Source organism: Felis catus, chromosome D1 (assembly GCF_018350175.1).
Source record: "Felis catus isolate Fca126 chromosome D1, F.catus_Fca126_mat1.0, whole genome shotgun sequence".
NCBI lineage: Eukaryota > Metazoa > Chordata > Mammalia > Carnivora > Felidae > Felis > Felis catus.
This window is the reverse complement of record NC_058377.1, coordinates 60,955,549-60,974,136: the sequence shown is the minus strand read 5'-3', so window position 1 is coordinate 60,974,136 and position 18,588 is coordinate 60,955,549. Positions and strand designations below refer to the sequence as shown.

General features: G+C 38.8%; 2 protein-coding genes across 2 annotated transcripts; both read left to right on the top strand.

Moving 5' to 3' along the window:
* Positions 1–6,475: 6,475 nt before the first annotated feature.
* LOC101081667 (olfactory receptor 51G1) lies at positions 6,476–8,455 on the top strand. The gene has a single exon (XM_003992836.2). The coding sequence runs from the start codon at positions 6,899–6,901 to the stop codon at positions 7,856–7,858; it is 960 nt and encodes a 319-aa protein (XP_003992885.2). The 5' UTR covers positions 6,476–6,898; the 3' UTR covers positions 7,859–8,455.
* Positions 8,456–15,600: 7,145 nt separating this feature from the next.
* On the top strand, positions 15,601–16,830 carry LOC101092141 (olfactory receptor 51G2). The gene has a single exon (XM_003992799.3). The coding sequence runs from the start codon at positions 15,731–15,733 to the stop codon at positions 16,670–16,672; it is 942 nt and encodes a 313-aa protein (XP_003992848.1). The 5' UTR covers positions 15,601–15,730; the 3' UTR covers positions 16,673–16,830.
* The last annotated feature ends 1,758 nt before the right edge of the window (positions 16,831–18,588 follow it).

Sequence of the window (18,588 nt, the reverse complement as noted above, 5' to 3'; positions counted from 1 at the left end):
TGTAACCTGGGAGGGAGGTATGTTATCAACATCAACTGGGTAAAGGCTAGGGATGCTGCCAGAGCATCTTACATGACACACCCTGCATGCACAGTACACTCTACAAAAAATAACCATCCAGCCCAAATATCATAATTAGAACCCTAGTCTAAATGTAATTGTCAAACTAAATAGTAATCCCATGGTTATCCAGATTGCCTTGAGTTAGGCTATAGCTGGGGATAATCTGATGTCGGGGAAGTCCCTCAGAAAGGCATTCAGTGGAAGACTGATAGAAACCTTCTGGGAAAGTAAAAGAATTCACTAATAAGGTATTAACAATACTTAATCACAAGTGAAAAACAGCAAAGACATATGGAATGCATATAAATCTGATCACAATAGTTTAAACAGGATTTAGAAAATATGTATTACAGATTACCAACAAATGGCTTAGCCTACATTTATTAAAAATAAAAAAGAAAGAGAGAAAAGAAAAAATTTACAAATCATTAGGAAAAGACAAATAATCCAATAGAAAATGGACAAACAGAGTAGAAGACCTTGGAGGCCATATTCAAATTTAACAGCTATACACATCAACTCTTGTTCTTGGTTCAGTTGCTAGCATATCCTGGAACAAGTCAGCTAGGTGTTCTAGAATCCCAAATCTTGAAAAAGATCGGCCATCAATATCATATGTTAATTTTCTGCTAACTTAAAATCATACTCCTGTATTCATATATGTTTATTGGGCATTTCTATTTTCTCATTTTGAAGCATCTGTTCAATCTTTTGTCCATTGTGTTTCTGCCCTTATACAAATATCTGATAAGTGATTAATATCCAAAATATGTAAAGAACTCATATAATTCAATAACAAAAAAAACCTGATTCAAAAAATGGGCAAGGGAACTGAATAAACATTTTTCCAAGAAGACATACAAATAGCCAACTAGTACATGAAAAGATGTTCAATATCATTAATCATCAGGGATTGCAAGTCAAAACTGCAAGTCAAAATTGCAAGTCATACTTGTTAGAATGACTGTCATCAAAAAGCCAAGAGATAACAAGTGCTGGTGAGGATACAGAGAAAAGGGATCACCTGTGCACTATTGGTGGCTTTGTAAATTGGTGCAACCACTATGAATAATAGTATAGAGGTCCCTCAAAATATTAAAAATATAACTAACATCCTACTTCTGGGTACATATCCAAAGGAAATAAAAGCAAGATATAAAAGAGACATCTATTCTTCTGTTTGTTGCATTATGCACAATAGCCAAGGTATAGAAAAAGCCTAAGCATCCATCAATGGATGAATGGATACAGATGTGCTACATACACATACATGAATTATTTATTCAGCTAGGGGAAATAAGGACAGTGTGTCACTTGTAACAACATGAATGGTTTGGGGGGACATTATGCCGAGTGAAATAAGTCAGAGGGAAAAAAGACAAATACTGTGTGATATAACTTATATATATAATCCAAACTGAACTTATAGAAACAGAGTAGAATGGTGGTTACCAGGGAATAAGGAGTCAGGGAAATGGGGAGATGTTGGTTAAAGGGTACAAACTTACAGTTTGAAAAGGAATAATTTCTAGGATCTAATACACACAGTATTGTGATGATAGTTGACAAGAATGTATTATAACCTGACTGTTCTTAAGACACTAGATCCTAAATGTTCTCACCACAAAACGGCAACAGTAATTGTATGACATGATAAAAGTATTAGCTAATGCCTCAGTAGTGACCCTTTTGCAACATGTAAGTGTATCAAATCAGTGTATCATATACCTTAAACTTTACCCAATGTTGTATGTCAATTATATCTCTGTAAAGCTTAAGAATATAAATACAAAACACAAAGTTGAAAAAAAAATTATTTTCTGTTTAAAGCATCTGAATAGTGATGTAAAATGAACATAATTTAGTTTATGCTAATGAAATCAACACTGTAACAGCTATCCTGTCCCTTTTCACAATGACTGAAAAATGTGTAATAAAAAGGGAATACACTTATTTTGAATAGACAATTATTTAATCTTTTTGAAAAATCATGAGAATGTAGCATGAAATCTGCCTTCAGTATCTATGTATGGTAAATTATCACCATCACATACAATGTTCTTAAGAGAATTCACCTACTTTAGAAGTAGATATTAATTTTTTTTCTTCTGGTTGTTATGGGATCAATTCTATCAAGTTAGCCACTATAGTGATGTCACACATTTGCAAAGATTTTGCTCAAGTTATGAATTCATTATCAAATTTCCCAAGAAGCACTAACAGAGAACTTAAAAAGTATGAACTTTAATTTTTGCAGGATCTTTGCTGCCAGTGGGCTTATTAAAAATTAGTTTATCAAACAATGAAATAAGTTATACGATTACAAGAAGTGATAAACACTAAACATTCATCAGCCTTTATTCCTTGAACATTTTCTTTTCTGGATCACTTAACCAAAGTATTTCCTATTGATCCCAGGCTGCTGGCAGCCTCATGACTTCATTTATTCCACAGGCTTTCGCACAAGGAGTGACACAAGTGGTTGGCTCCAATAAAAAGTGTCTGGAAGTGGTGAGGCACCTAGGTGGCTCAATTGGTTGAACATTTGACTTTGGTGCAAGTCGTGATCTCGTGCTTTGTGAGTTCAAGCCCTGCATTGTGCTCTGTGTTGACAGCTCAGAACCTGGAGCCTGCTTTGGATTCTGTGTCTCCCTCTCTCTCTGCCCCTCCACTGTTCACACTCTATGTTTCTCTTTCTCTCAAAAATAAATAAACATTAATTTTTTTAATAAAAAAATAATTTAAAAAAAAAGCCTCTGTTAGGGGGATCATTGTCAAGTACCATTGTCTAAACCTGCAAGGAGCCAACTGTGTCTATGGGCTTGCATGCCAGTAACGACCCTGCCTACTGTCTTTGCAGCTTTACTAACATTACTTTGGGAATGGTCAAGAAAAGAGAGATGGGTCATCTTTCAGATTTAGAAATGAGTTAAAGTAGGGTCACTGTGGTCACTGCCCATGTATTGCACAGGCTATAGATGAATGTGCAGCAGAAACTTGGAGTTTGAAGTGGAGGTCTACCAACCCATCCCAGCTTGTTTTCCCAAACTTGTTGGGAAACCAAATCAATAAGTGTAAATTAGGCCCATTCTTGGCAAACTAGAATCACAGTTACCCTACTAATTATTTTAATAATTGTGTTTACTGAGTATCCATTAAGTATCAGCTGTTCTGTTCAGCTCTAATTGTTTCTGTTCAGCTCTCATTTGTTCCCTCTAATTGTTTAAATCTATGCTGAAAAATCTCCTGATATACATATTTGTAGTTAAAATGGGCTAATGAACTATTTTAAGGTATTAAGCTGATATTTGGAGTGCAAGTTTCTGAATTATGACCCAAACCACACGTGTACAGTGGAGAATACACAGGAAATGGCCAGTAGTAATTAAGAAACACATAGTTTATGACTAAAGGCCAAGGTGGACCTTTTCTTCTCCCTAAACTCAAACCAAATTACACTGGCAGATGATTCTAAAACATGCCTGATAGTACTAGAGCCTGAGTAAAAAAAAAAAAAGAGGGAAATTTTCCATTTTTAGAACATAAGGAAATGATTTTTCTGGGACATTAATTTTTCCTAGGTTACATGGTCACATGGTCAGAAATTATCAGAGATTGGAATCAGTTCTATCTTTTCATCTGAATCAAAACACTCTTTTTTGTAATACTGTACTCCAGGCCTAGCTATATCTTGCTTATCTCATTTCAGAAAATGAAATCTAGAACTAGAAGCACCCTAACATCTTGAAGCTATCCCTTGCCCACATAAAGGACTGGGATTTCTCAGCCTCTCATGGCTTCCGTTCTCAGCTAAACATCTTGAGAACTCTTTGGGGAATTCTCAGTCTCAGCAGAATTCCCTGAGCTTCTCCCCTAGGGAGAAGTTTCTGGACTCTTCAAAAAAGCCCCTGTGTTTTAAGCAGAGAGTATTCTCGTAGCTGTTAGCACTCACCCTGAGTTCTGCCTGGTGTCTCCAGCTGTTGGTACACTCCAGTGTATATTGCCAGAAGATCTGCAGATGGTCACCAACACAAATGCTAAACATCCTGAACAGCTTGTGTACAATTATATGAGGAATTAGAGGGAGTGAGAATGTCATTGAAATTGCTGTTCAGCCCATCTCTGCTGTTCTCTGCCATAGACCCTAGGATGACATCTCTGTAATGCTAATAAATTAGAGTTGAAGGGAGGGTCAAGGATGTATGCATAGTCTAGTGGAGGAACCAGCTGACAGTTCTTCCATCCATTAATCTGGAGGTGAGTGACTTGGAGAAGAAAATGTAGTCACTGCACTAAAAATTCTGTTTAATCCCATCTCATCTGTTTTTTCCAACAGTTCACTTAGGCATTCATTCAGCAAACTTTATTAAGTTCCAAATCTGTACCAGGATTCGAAGTCTGTAGTCAGTCTTACAGCAATTCCATTTCTCTAGTGCTAGTTAGGGCTTTCATAATTTTTTTCCCTCCCATACCTGGCACACTTGCCTCTTACCCGTACCCAAAATATAATATGCAAGTAATATATCTGGAAGGCAAGATAATAGCAGCGTGGTTTATGACAGATGCAACTTCTCACTAAGCAGCAGAATGATCCTTCCCTGCCCGGAGATATGGGAGTGAAATAAACCACCTCTAAACGTTTCTTCTCTGTCACAAACTCTGAAATGGCTGGACGAAAATGGATGGAAACCAGCTTCACTGTGAGTCTGCTGGCTAAAAAGCTGCACATATATTTAAACTCTTGTTTGAGTCTCCCCTTAAATGATGGAAAATTTTCCCTTTTTATCATTCCTTTTTAAAAACTATATTGCCATTTTCTGTCTTTTTAAATTTTTGAAAAATGTTTATTTATTTTTGAGAGAGAGACAGAGCATGAGCAGGGGAGAGGCAGAAAAAGAGGGAGACATAGAAACCGAAGCAGGCTCCAGGCTCTGAGCTGTCAGCACAGAGCCTGACACAGGGCTCGAACCCACGAACCGTGAAATCATGACCTGAGCCAAAGTCTGGCACTTAACCAACTGAGCCACCCAGGCACCCTGCCATTTTCTGCCTTGATATCAGAGTGAGAGTGCCTTGTCCTCATGTGTCACCCACAGCATGCTCTGCAAATGCTGTGATATTCCCTTTTCCTTCACAGCTCGTTACTTTCCATCTCCACTTCTTTCCTCCATTCGCATTACTTCCCTACTTTTCCTTCAGAATCAAAAAATAAGAGGGGTTTTATTATCACATTAATTATTGCATCATGATCTTACCATTACTTGCTTTGATTTGAAGCATGAATAGTGAAAGCTGGGTAAGAACTTTTCTTCTTTCTTTCTTTTCGCCCCTCCAATATCCCTCCATCTTACTGAGAAAAAAAATAATAAAAACCTTTTGAAAGAGGACCCTGAACTCCCCATCTCCCCTCCTCAAAATATCCTGACATCTTCACTCATTCTGTAGATTTTGTCTTAGAGGAAAACTACAAATTATATACACTTTTTACTTATTCCTTCCCACCTACTGATAATTTAAGCCCTTATAATTTTTCTCCAATCTGTTGAAATATTTTCTAAAAAAAAAAAAAAAAAGAAAGAAAAAAAACAAAAGACAACTGACGATGACCTCGCTATCACAAGTGCAATGCCTTCATAGAAACCCTCATCCTACTTTATCTCTTTTTTGTAGCCACAGTGGTGAGATGACTTTAGTATTATAATACACTACTATTTTCTTCCTGTTTCCCTCAGTCTCCATTCTCTGTCTCTTTTAGCTGTTTTAAGCTTTTATATACATAGAATCCATTATTGTGAGGCTTGAAATAAATGTAACTGAATAAAAGTTCTGAAGAAAGATGTTAAATAGAGCCCAGTTCAGGTATTATAGAGACAGATCTATACCTGTGTGGCATATTGATCCAAACCCCAAAGGCATAGCTTACTCGGAAAGCCTGAAGATTTAGTTTCCTCATTGTAAGCTGAAGATTACAGGTTTTTCTTGACCATTTTAGGTTTCTCTTCATCATTTCTGTTTCATATCTGATGCCTACCTCCTCTGCATCCTCATCTCTACACCTGGCCCCAGCTTAACTGCCCTGATGTTGGAAACTTACATCTCTTTTCATCCTCTCAGAACTAAGCCCTAATGTACCCTTTTCTAGAATTATTTGCTTTCTGAAGATCCTGCTTCTTCTCAAACATTTTTCAGTTCCAGATTTCAGATTCGCACAGCACAATTTGCATCCTTGGTCACCAAAGACTTTTATGTAGATTCAGGAAAGGCATCACTCTGGTCACAAGTTACAAGTTCAAGGATTTCAACAAGCATTTGGTCAGTGCTTGTCTGCATTCCCTTGCAAGCTAGGCATTGTGGAATAAAGCACAATCCCCAGCCAAATTAAAAATACATTTGAAGGCATATGATATGCACTTGATCCTAGTACACAATTATGCAAAATGGTGTATAGTGCCAATTCCTCATAGATATGATGCAGATTCTGAACGCTTTAGTGATTCAATTAAAGATATTTTTCATGGAGTAACATATGAAAAGGTGCCATCTGAAGTGACCTCGTTAACCCACTGAGAGTCCAGCACTGACAGATATACCACCATACAGCTGAATCATATAGCATTCATAGACTATAGAAATCCCTGTAAAAGTCCCCATCCTAGATCTTCCAGAAAAGCCTTATAGATCAAATCTCTCAATTCTTTCTTTTCTTTCTCATTTCATCTGCAGAACTTCCTGTCTCACTGGTCCTAGGATGCTCAGGTGAGTGAGAATTCAGTTCTGTCACTCTCCAGGAATCCCGTTCTAGATTGCAGGTTGGTGAATCCAAGACCGTAAAGCCATGACAATATTTTATAATGGCAGCCTCCAAAGAGCCACTTTCTTCCTAACAGGCTTCCAAGGTCTGGAAGCTCTCCATGGCTGGATCTCTATTCCCTTCTGCTCCATCTACTTGACAGTTATTGTAGGAAACCTTACCATCCTCCACATCATCCATACCGACGTCACCCTCCATGAACCCATGTACTATTTCTTGGCCATGCTGGCCCTGACAGACTTGGGCCTTTGCCTATCTACACTGCCCACTGTGTTGGGCATCTTCTGGTTTGATGTCAGAGAGATTACCATCCCCGCCTGCTTCACTCAGCTCTTCTTCATCCATACCTTGTCACTGGTAGAGTCTTCAGTTCTACTGTCCATGTCCATTGACCGCTATGTGGCCATTTGCAATCCATTGCGTTACTCCATGGTCTTGACACCTGCACGTATCATCAAGATGGGGCTGAGCTCAATTCTTAGAAGTGCCCTGCTCATCCTGCCCCTGCCATTCCTCCTTAAACGCTTCCAGTACTGCGGCTCCCATGTGCTGGCCCATGCCTATTGTCTGCACCTAGAGATCATGAAGTTGGCCTGCTCTAGCATCATTGTCAATCACATATATGGGCTCTTTGTTGTGGCCTGCACTGTTGGTGTGGATTCACTGCTCATCTTCCTCTCCTATGCCCTCATCCTCCGCACTGTGCTAAGCATTGCCTCCCGCCAGGAGCGACTTCAGGCCCTCAACACCTGCGTCTCTCATATCTGTGCTGTGCTACTCTTCTACATCCCCATGATTGGCTTGTCTCTCGTGCACCGCTTTGGTGAACATCTGCCCCGTATTGTACACCTCCTCATGTCTTATGTGTATCTGCTGGTCCCACCTCTCATGAACCCCATTGTCTACAGTATGAAGACCAAGCAAATCCGTATCCGCATTGCTAAGAAGCTTGAGATTGTAAAATCCCTTAAGTGTTTTCGATAGGATTAGGTTAGGATGAAGAGAGGGAGCTTTGGGGCATGAAGCCTATTGATATTTTTGGTGTTCAGGGAATCTGTAGCAGATTACCTCCTTAAGCAGCTTCTAGAAACTTTCTGGTGATTCTAGCTGGTACCCTGGCTGACTCTCCAGAAAGCCAACAGTAACCCCCATAGGCATTCTTAGAAAATGTCATCAGTCTTCCAGCAAGTAGTTCTCCACCAATCAGCCTCATCCTAATTGTGGACCAGCTTTGGCCCAGAACAACTTAGTGAACTTTGTCATTCAGTGAGCTTCACTCACATGTTGGTGGACAACATCCAAATGCCAGCCTTGGGAAAGATTCTTCTCTTGAAATCTTGTTTCCTTCTTAGAGACTCTCCCTCAGCCCTAGAGTATCCTCTATGGTTCTTTCTTTCTTACTCTTAGTTGATTCCCTGTTACTATAATCTCTTGTTAATAAATGTTTATATTAAACTTTTCTGTTAAATTATTCTGTGGTTTCTTTCTTGTGACTGGACCCTAACTAACACACCACTCAGAGTAAGTTCTTTGTTTTATCATACCTACCCCACATTTTGGTCTAGTACCTTAAAGGAACCAGTTAGCATCTAGAAACTGTGACTTGCCAAGTGAGTCCTATTTCTGTATGAAAGTCACACTCTCTGGGTTTCAGATTCATCACTTCCATCCCTCAGCCAGTTGAAGTTGAAGATTTTCTGCAAAGTCTTCCAGAGGCTTCACGCCGCCCTTGGACTAGCATCTATTGAAGAGTTCTTACAAAACTAAGTTTCAGAAGGCAGCAGGAGAGCAACTTAAAACTGAAGTTGATTTAAAAAAAAGTAATAACATATCATGTTGATACCTGGGTGTGTGTCCAAAATTCTGTGAAAGGACATAGGACAGTTGAGGATCTGGGAGCATTCTCTAATACGTGTACATTTTAATTTCAAAGTAAATAAAACACTTGTATTTCCTCCCTACCTCCAATCTTACTGATTTCTTACAGAAATCTTACAGATAATCTTACTGATTATCTGGGAAATATGATAAAAAATAATAGTGACAATTGTGGCAATAACACCCAATAATTATTGAACATTTACTATATACTATAGAATGTTTAAAAGCACTTACATGCAATATCCAATTTTACTTTCCTTTGGAAATTAAGATGACAGAGTCAAATTTTTAAAATAAGATTTTTTTAAATTTTAAAAACTTACTGTAGGAAGGTATTCTCCAGGTAGCAGCTAGCTGACTGTTATATGCTGATTATTTGATTATTGATATATCAAAATTATGAGCTTTTTTTAATGCAGAACTATGACCTAGGATCCATCCCAAGAATTGCCTTCTGTTTATTTGTGAAGAATGGCCTCCCAAACACTTCAATAGGGTAGAAAAGACCGCAGTAGGAGTGAAAAAGGTATGCCTACTTCAGGAATGTTAATTGAAAAGCATCCTTATAAGACACATTTTTAAATGGTCATGATGTTTATGTACTTACTACAATACTGAATATCAATCATTTTGTTGAAATTTTAATTTCTCAAACTATTTTCATTTAGTGCTATATTACCATTCAAGATAGCAAGTTCTCATATAATTCTTTTAGATAGGAAGTTCAATGAGGTAAGTTACTATAACCAACATCATGTGTAATAAACAGAAAGCCCCAAACCACATTAAGGTCTGTTGGATCTCAAAACATAAACTTTTGGCATTGTGCTGTTGAGACTTTTTGAACTCTAGTTTTCCCACATATACTAACACTTTAGATTAATGCCTCAGTGGCGACAAAGGAAAAAAAAAGTAGATCTAAAACAGCATGGGATATTCCTGGGAAATATACATTTTAGGTGTTAGGTGAATATGGATGGGCATCAAATTTACTCACACAACTAGGGTGTGCAGGGGGAAAGATGTTACTTATTTTATTTCTAATCATCTTTCTTATTCATAAATATCTACCAACTAATTATCACAGGAAAATGCAATAAAAACTATTTTAAAACCATACTTAAATTAAAAGAAAAACACTAATTTTTGCATCAGTTTGTCTAAATCCAATCCAATAATATTCTTTTAAGGTCCTTTCAGTTTCTCCTAGCTGGTGTCTCCTCAAGGCAGCATCTTTACGTACAAGTTATTCCCTTCATTCTGCCCCTACCTTGTTTCTTTTCCTATTCTTTTCTGTGATAGGAGATATGAGTTTTTATTTCTTTTGTCTCTCCCCATATCATGTCCTGTTTTTCCCCTCACAGAGCTGAATAGTTAAGATGTAAATCATGTAGGATATCTTCCCTGTAATAAACTGTTCAAAGATTAATTCCCCCCCCTCTCTTACCCTCTCTCTCTTCCTCCCTCCCTCCCTCTGTTTCTCTTCACAAAATCTGAGATTCAGACCTATTTTCTTCCAAAACATATCTAACACTATCTCTCTCTTCTCCGTGCTTGGACTCAGAGATGGTAAATAAATATTGCTTGTGTATTTTTGTGGGGGATTGTGTGAGGAGGTATTATTTATGTTATAAAACATTTGTTAAATAAGTGAAAAAGTGGGTGATAGGATGCATGGATAAACAGATGCTATTGGCTGAATTGTGCACCCTCCCCCAATTTATACTGAAGTCCTAACCCCCAGTTCCTCAGAATGTGACTGTATTTGGAGGTAAAGGCCTTTAGGAGATAGTGAAGTTAAAACAAGTCATTTAAGGTTTGCCCTAACCTAATATGACTCATGTCCTTATAAGAAAAGCAAGAGACATCAAGGATACTCATGCACAGAGGAGAGGCCATATGAGGACACACAGAAGATGGCCATCTGCAAGCCAAGGAGAGAGGCCTCAGAAGAAACCGAACCTGTCAACACTTTGATCTTGGGCTCTGCTGGCCTCCAGAACTGTGAAAAAATAAATTTCTATTGTTAAAGCCACCCAGTCTGTGGCATTTTGTATTGGTGGCCCCAGAAAATTAATATAAAAGGTAACTGTGTTTTGAAATGGATTCCAGGTTAAAAGTGATACATTTTTTTTTATTATAGAGGGAATAAAATATTCTGGAATCAGAGCTGAAAACAAATCATAAAGACAAGGATATATAAGAATTCTTAGACCTTTGTGGTTGCGACTAATGTCAGTTTCTGATTCTGCACTACAGGGATGAGGCCCAGAAATCTGCATTTTAATAAGCATTACAGGTGGTTCTGATCCTGATTTTCGGGGGACTCTGATTTGAGAAATACTGCTACATAACACTCGGATGTGTCTACAATGTGTTTGGCCAAAGATTAATGGAATGAAACCACAAGAGGAAGCCCAGCACATTCCAAGGGGGCCCATCAGGCCAATGAATTGGAATAAACCTTTTATGGTTGGTGTGGGGATCTGAGACATTCCTTAATATTTATACCTTTGTATTCTCAAAGTAGAGTCAATAAGCTGGATACTAATTACGTGGGTAATGAAAACACTGAAATGGCTCTCCTTTCCTCTTTCTAAAATATCTTTCCCATCAGCTTTTAAAGTCCAAAATGGATGATTAATTCTTCAGATCCCTGTATTGACATATGAAACTCCTTGGTTTACCTATGCTTTTCAGGGGCTCATGTTGCCCAAAAGGTACAAAAATGAATTCCTTTCTGAAGGTAGCTCCTTAACGTCTAGAAACAAAGGGCTGAATTCTGTGTCTGTGTGGATCAGAGACAGGAAGAGGAGATGGAGTACAGACAAGAGTCCCTGAGTATAGACAGGAGTCAGCAGCATATAGGGTTACTTGGGGCACCAAGAATCAACATTATCACCATATTTCCAGGAATGTGGTGTTCCTTTCTTCCCCTTTAGTGATGGGAGAAGAATTGAATTAAAAATGCCCTTTTAATGTTATATATACCCACCATATACACTGTCACTTCTGATATGCATAACTATATGGTTATGATACATCATATATAAAACATTATCAACAACACCCACTCTGGTTTCCTAAAGTTGTGGAGCTGTTCAAAATATTTCACGATATCTTCAAAAAGTAGCTACAGTGTGTAACATCTCCTGGGATTCCCATTTAGATATCTCACAAAACTATTCCCTTCTTTTCTTTCCCTTATCCCCAGAGTATGAGATAATGAGGTCCAGAAAACCAGTCCTCCTAGGGAATTGATGAAAGATTCTTGAAATGGTCTCAATGGGGACCTCAAGAAGTTTCATAAAAATCAAGGAATTCAATATCCATCCTTCAGTCTCTCCATACCCTCCAGAGTCTCTGGTTTTAACTTTCCTTCTCCCCTGTCACAAGAACTGAAGTCTCTGCACCTAGCCTTGATAGGTAAGTCAGTTGTCTGGTGCTCAGTTGTGAAGCCAAGAAGAGGTCCTAGAAGGCTCAGTCTGAGCTCTGGAGAGGGAAAGGAGAGAAGGGACTTTGAAGCACAAGAAAGGCTGTAGAAGATGCCTGCAGAAGGTGGTGACCATTGCAGTCAGATCTCACTAACTTAATGAGATCCCACGTCTAGTTTTAGCACTAGCTTAGTAGGGAGACAGCAGCTTTCTCACACCCATTCACTTCATTGACTTCTAGCCCAGAGAGTTGCCTCATATGTGGCAACATAAGAGTATTACTGAGACCCACAGAGACAGACAAGTTAGGCAAGCAAAACCGAGATGCAAGAATGAGATTAGCTATAAGTTCAGTCTCTACTCCTTAGCCTCAGACACAAGGTTAGCAGAATCAGGAGTTAATTCCAAGAAGCAGAGACAGAGGGGTAGGAAGTCAAGTGATCCTCTGAAAGAAAAGCTTGTCTGTGACATGAAAGGACATTTTCCTGAGCAACCATGGAGTCTGAGTGATAGAATTAGAAGCAGCCATTGAACTTGTGCAAGTACCTCTAGGAAGTGTTCTCCAAGAACAATTGTGAGCAAGCCATTTGTTAAGTTTACCACTCCCCTCTACACTTGAACTGGTCAAGAACAATGAAATCCTCACCAAATCTGAAAATGGATACTCTGAAGACCTTTAAATAAGAACCCCTTAGAATAGTTACCTTACTAAGATCTCTGTGGCCAACAGGCTAAAGGTGGTCTTTCCCAGGCAGATATCTCTTGGCTTCACTATTCTGGATTTTCTTTTATATCCAAGTCCTTTCCTTCAACTTATTCTCATAACTCTCTCTCTCTCTCTCTCTCTCTCTCTCTCTCTCTCTCTCTCTCTGTCTCTCTCTCTCTCTGATTCTTACTCTGCCCTACTCCCTTTAAAATGTGAGGCACAAACTCTGAAGAGAGTCTATCTTGAGGTAAAAGAAGGTGGGGAAAAAAGACTTTTGGTATTTCCCTCTATTTTTGTCATTCAATCTTCACTCATTTCAGGCTGTCTCAGCTTAAAAAAACTACCCAGCTATATTAAACTAAATGCTTCCAAACTTTCAGAATGCTCCTTGGAGCTCCAGAGATTTCAGTTTGAATTCCAGCTGTCACTGATTGATAGTATGATTTTATGCACATCATCAAATTCTGTACGCTTCTCTCCTCATTTGCAAATCGAGGTAATAATATTAACTTGCAGGGTTTTTCTAAGATCTAAATGCTATTTCTTTTGCAGTGCTCCTAGTACAGTGCCTGGAAAATAATAGATGTTCATCATGTATTATAAATTAACTTTTATATTATTAAGTAATATATATATTCTTTCTTCACTACCCTACTTCGTTTTCATGTCAAAACATTTTCTGCCTTAAGTTTTATGCATTATATCGTTAATCACCAGGTAGCTTGCCTGTCCCCGAAAGGTAAGTTTATCACAGCTCTTCTGAATTCGTTTTGATGAATGATGTGGTGACCACTGATCATGGCTGAAGTAGAACCTGAGGAACAACACACAAGAGCCAATCTGACCTTCAGGTGGACAGTGAGTTAATGACACTGGCTATTAATGTCACTGGTGTTTGGAGTGAGAGAGGATGTGTATTTCTCCAGTCACTTTATTAATTTAGCTAAAGAATCAGTACTTTTCTGAAGGTCTATTAAGCCTTTGATATTATGCTAGCTGCTTCTAGCTGACAATGAATAGTCCTGTATGTGGGGAGAAAGTATAATGTTTGTTGAGAGCCTGGAATCTAGAGAATAACTGGATATTAGTTCAAATCTCATTTTGGCCATTTACTGTATCTTTGATCTTAGATATATTAACTGTCTCTAATCCTCTATTTCTTCATTTATAATATGGTACTATTAATAGAACTTTTTTCACAGGATTAAAAAAAATTGTAGTGTTTATTTATTTTTGAAAGAGAGAGAAAGAAAGCACGAGTCAGGGAGGGGCAGAAGAGAGGGAAACACAGAATCCAAAGCAGGCAGTCAGTACAGAGCCTGACACAGGGCTCGAACTCACACTCTGAGATCATGACCTGAGCCAAAGTTGGACACTTAACTGACTGAGCCACCCAGGAGCCCCAATTCATAGGATTTTCTTTAACTGATAAAATATGCACTGAGTTACTAACAGCTAACTAAATAAATTTAGCTCTTAACCATGCATAAAACAATTTCTGAGTGCCTACTGTATACCATAGCCATTATAAGCACTGTCTTTACAGAAGTAAGCAAAGCCAAGCCTCTGCCATTTTTGAGCTCACATTCTAGTGGAATTATTAAGTGGGAGTGGGCAGATCACTGCTTTGAAAGTCAGGAGTCTTAAATTGGCATAAGACTTCTGCCCAGTGACTGTCCTCTCATGAACCTTCATTTTTTAATCTAAGGAAGAATAAGTCCTACTGGCATATTGCATTCTATTCTGTGGACTCTCACGGACTCTGCCTTGCAATTGTGGATGTGGCCATGGTTGATGGTGCTTCAGCCTTTTCTCTCACCTAGGTTGATAGAAGTTGAACTCTAGATCTCCAGGGAATGCAGGTTACTGATTCACAGGAGAATCAGAGCTTTGATATGGCACTTCAGCAGTCAAGAATAACTTTACAGACAGCCATTCATTCACTCCCCAGTCTTTACTGGAATTCTGTGAGCTGAGTAGCACATGTGAGCTATCTGGAGCAAACTAGGCTTCCACGACTGGAAGACCAGAGGAGAAGGTGAGTGAAGGATTAATCTGTGTCTAAGGTTAGAAATTATATGTGGCTGCTGAAGATAATCAAGAGGGAAGAAAGGAAAGAAAGCAAGAAAGAAAGAAAGAAAGAGAAAAAGAAAAGAGAAAGAAAGGCAAAAAATGAAAGAATGAACAAAAGAACAAAAGAAAGAAAGAAAGAAGGAAGGAGGAAGGAAAGAAGAAGAAAGAGATTGGAAAAAAGGAAGAGAGAAAGAGAGAGAAGGAGGAGGGAAGGGAGGTAGGGAGGAGAGAGGGAGAAAGGAAGGAAGAATGGACAATGACAAAAGAATAGCAAAGGAAGTAAGGTAAGAGAAAGGAAAGAAGAGAAGTTGAAAGAAAGGTTAGAACATTAGTGAGAGTTCTGGCAGAAAAGAGGCAGGTGAGGAGTGTTTAATTAAAGATCTCCTCAAAAGAGGTAGGCAAAATTAGTATAACCAACAGGAATAGTGTAGATGCTCAGACCTCTCAGCCTGAAGGAGAAAGGAGAAAAGAATTCAAAGAAAAACATTTTTTCTAAAACAATGTGGAAAGAAGGCTAGAGACCAGAAGGAAGTGACCTCTGGAGGAGATGTACACTTCTAGGTCTACTTGATTCTCATGTTTTTTTGTTTTGTTTTGTTTTGTTTTGTTTTGTTTTGTTTTGTTTGTTTGTTTTTGTTGTTGTTGTTTTGGTTTGGTTTGGTTTGGTTTCTAATTTCTTCCCAGGTTCGACCTCTAGCTTTTTTTCTGAATTCATTTCAGGAATTTGGAAGGAATCCAATTTTCCTCTTCCCTTCACACACAATGTCTTTGGGACCCTTGGAAAGCAGCAGCAACATTTCCTCCACCTTTCTGCTGAGTGGCATTCCTGGGCTGGAGCACATGCACATCTGGATCTCCATCCCATTGTGCTTCATTTACCTGGTTTCCATCCTGGGCAACTGTACTATCCTTTTTATCATTAAAACAGAGCCCTCACTCCATGAGCCTATGTACCTCTTCCTGTCCATGCTGGCTGTGACTGACCTGGGTCTGTCTCTTTGCACCCTCCCTACAGTGCTAGGCATCTTTTGGATTGGGGCGCGAGATATTGGTCACGATGCCTGTTTTGCCCAGCTCTTTTTCATTCACTGTTTGTCCTTCCTAGAGTCCTCTGTGCTGCTGTCTATGGCCTTTGACCGCTTTGTGGCCATTTGTCGCCCCTTGCACTATGCTTCCATTCTCACCAACACAGTCATTGGCAGGATTGGCCTGGTTTCCCTGGGTCGCAGTGTAGCACTCATTTTCCCATTGCCTTTTATGCTCAAAAGATTCTCCTATTGTGGCTCTGCACTTCTCTCACATTCCTATTGTCTCCATCAAGAAGTAATGAAATTGGCCTGTGCAGACATCAAAGCCAACAGCATCTATGGCATGTTTGTCATTGTTTCAACAGTGGGTGTAGACTCACTGCTCATTCTCTTCTCCTATGCCCTGATCCTGCGTACTGTGCTGTCTATTGCATCCAGGGCTGAGAGATTCAAAGCTCTCAACACGTGTGTTTCCCATATATGTGCTGTGCTCCTCTTCTACACTCCCATGATTGGTTTGTCCATCATCCACCGGTTTGGGAACAAGGCACCTCATCTTGTCCAAGTGATCATGGGCTTTGTGTACCTTCTAGCCCCTCCCCTGATGAACCCCATAGTCTATAGTGTGAAGACCAAACAGATCCGAGATCGTGTGGCCCATGCCTTTTGTTGTTAGCTGGGTCTAGTCTTAGAGGTACTATTTCCTTCAGTATACCCTTATTCCTCTAGCCTTTATAATATCTAATGTGTATGAAGTGGAGAAAACAATTATTTATTTACTCAACAAATACACACAGAAATGATCAAGAAGTCACAGCTCTTACAGATCTATCATTCTGGTGGGGGGAAAACACAATGCAGTATGACATGGCAGATTGTATTTTACAAAAATGGCCACAGAGGTATTTCTAATCCTACATTCTCTTCCAGAAATTTGTCATTCCCCCATCAAGAGAGACAGTCTGTTTTTTTCTTCCCCTCGTAACAGGGTAGGACTTTGTAACAGGTTCAATGAATTGAATGTTGTGGAAGTGATCTTGCAAGACTCTCGAGGCTAGGTCATAAAAGATTATATGTTTTTCATTGGTATATACTTCCCCAAACTCATTCTTTCTCCTCCTTTTTTTCCCCTATTTATATATCCACCCCTATCTCACTCAATGCTTGCTTTTTGAACACAGCCACCATACTGAGAAGCTGAGACCACACGCCACATGGAGAAGCCACATATAGATGTCCCAGACCAAGCTAAAGTCTAAGCCTTAGCTGGAAATTTATCAACTACTAGTGAGTGAAAAAATCTTCATATTATTCCAACCCCCATTTTTCCTGCATTTCCAGGTGATATCCAATAAAATAATCAATCGAACCCAGCCCACGCTGCAGATTTGCAAGCTAAATAACTGTTTGTTTGTTTATTTGTTTGTTTGTTTATTAAGACACTAAATTTGGGGGTGGTTTATTATACAGCCATATGTTAACTGTGTTGCTCAAAGTAAAAAATAAGTTAATATAGAAGCAAAAAGAGAAATATCTTCTTCCAGGTGGGACAACAGAGTGTCAAGAAAGATTTCCTTGAGTTGATACAGTAGCCAGCCTGACAGGATATATAAGAGTTAGGCAGTCAAACCGGAAAATTATGGTCTAATCTGAAGGAACGGTATGTGCAAAGCTGAGACAGAGGTGAGAGAGAGAACAATATATCCAGAGAAATATCTGAAGTTGTTTTTGTTGTCATTGTTCCTAGCAAGTCAGGAAAAAGTAGAGAAAATTAGGGTGGAAGCAGGGGAAGTGATAAGTAGAAAAAAATTGAGGGATTGAAGATATTGGAAAGGTCAGTGAACCAAAAAGAGATAATTCCTTACACCCTCTTATCTGTCCATTACAATTTTGCCACCACATTGACCTAGAAAAAAAAAATTATCTTTTAAGACCTAAATGTGAGACCTGAAACCATAAAAATCCTAGAAGAGAGCACAGGCAGTAATTTCTCTGACATCAACCATAGCAACGTTTTTCTAGATATGTCTCCTGAGGCAAAAGAAATAAAAACAAAAATAAACTATTGGGACTATATCAAAATAAAAAGATTGTGCACAGCAGAGAAAGCAATCAACAAAACTAAAAGACACCCTATGGAATGGGAGAAGATATTTGCAAATGACACATATGATAAAGGGTTAATATCCAAAATATATAAAGAACTGATACAAATCAACAGCCAAAACCCAAATAATCTAGTTAAAAATGGGCAGAAGACATGAATAGACATTTCTCCAAAGAAGACATACAGATGGCCACAGACACATGAAAAGATGCTCAACATCAGGGAAATACAAATCAAAATTATAAAAAGATATCATCTCACACCTGTTGGAATATTTAAAATAAAAAACACAAGGTGGCTCTTGGGTGGCTTAGTTGGTTGGTCACCCAACTCCCGATTTTAGTTTAGGTCATGATCCCAAGGTCATGGGATCAAGCTCCACATTGGGCTCTGCACTGAGCATGGAGCCTTCTTGGGATTCTCTCTCTCTCCCTTTACCCCTCTCCCTTGTTCTCACTCTCTCTAACATAAAAATAATAATAATA

Coding starts and splice junctions, on each gene's coding strand:
- LOC101081667 (XM_003992836.2), top strand. CDS start 6,899: ATGACAATATTTTATAATGGCAGCCTCCAAAGAGCCACTTTCTTCCTA.
- LOC101092141 (XM_003992799.3), top strand. CDS start 15,731: ATGTCTTTGGGACCCTTGGAAAGCAGCAGCAACATTTCCTCCACCTTT.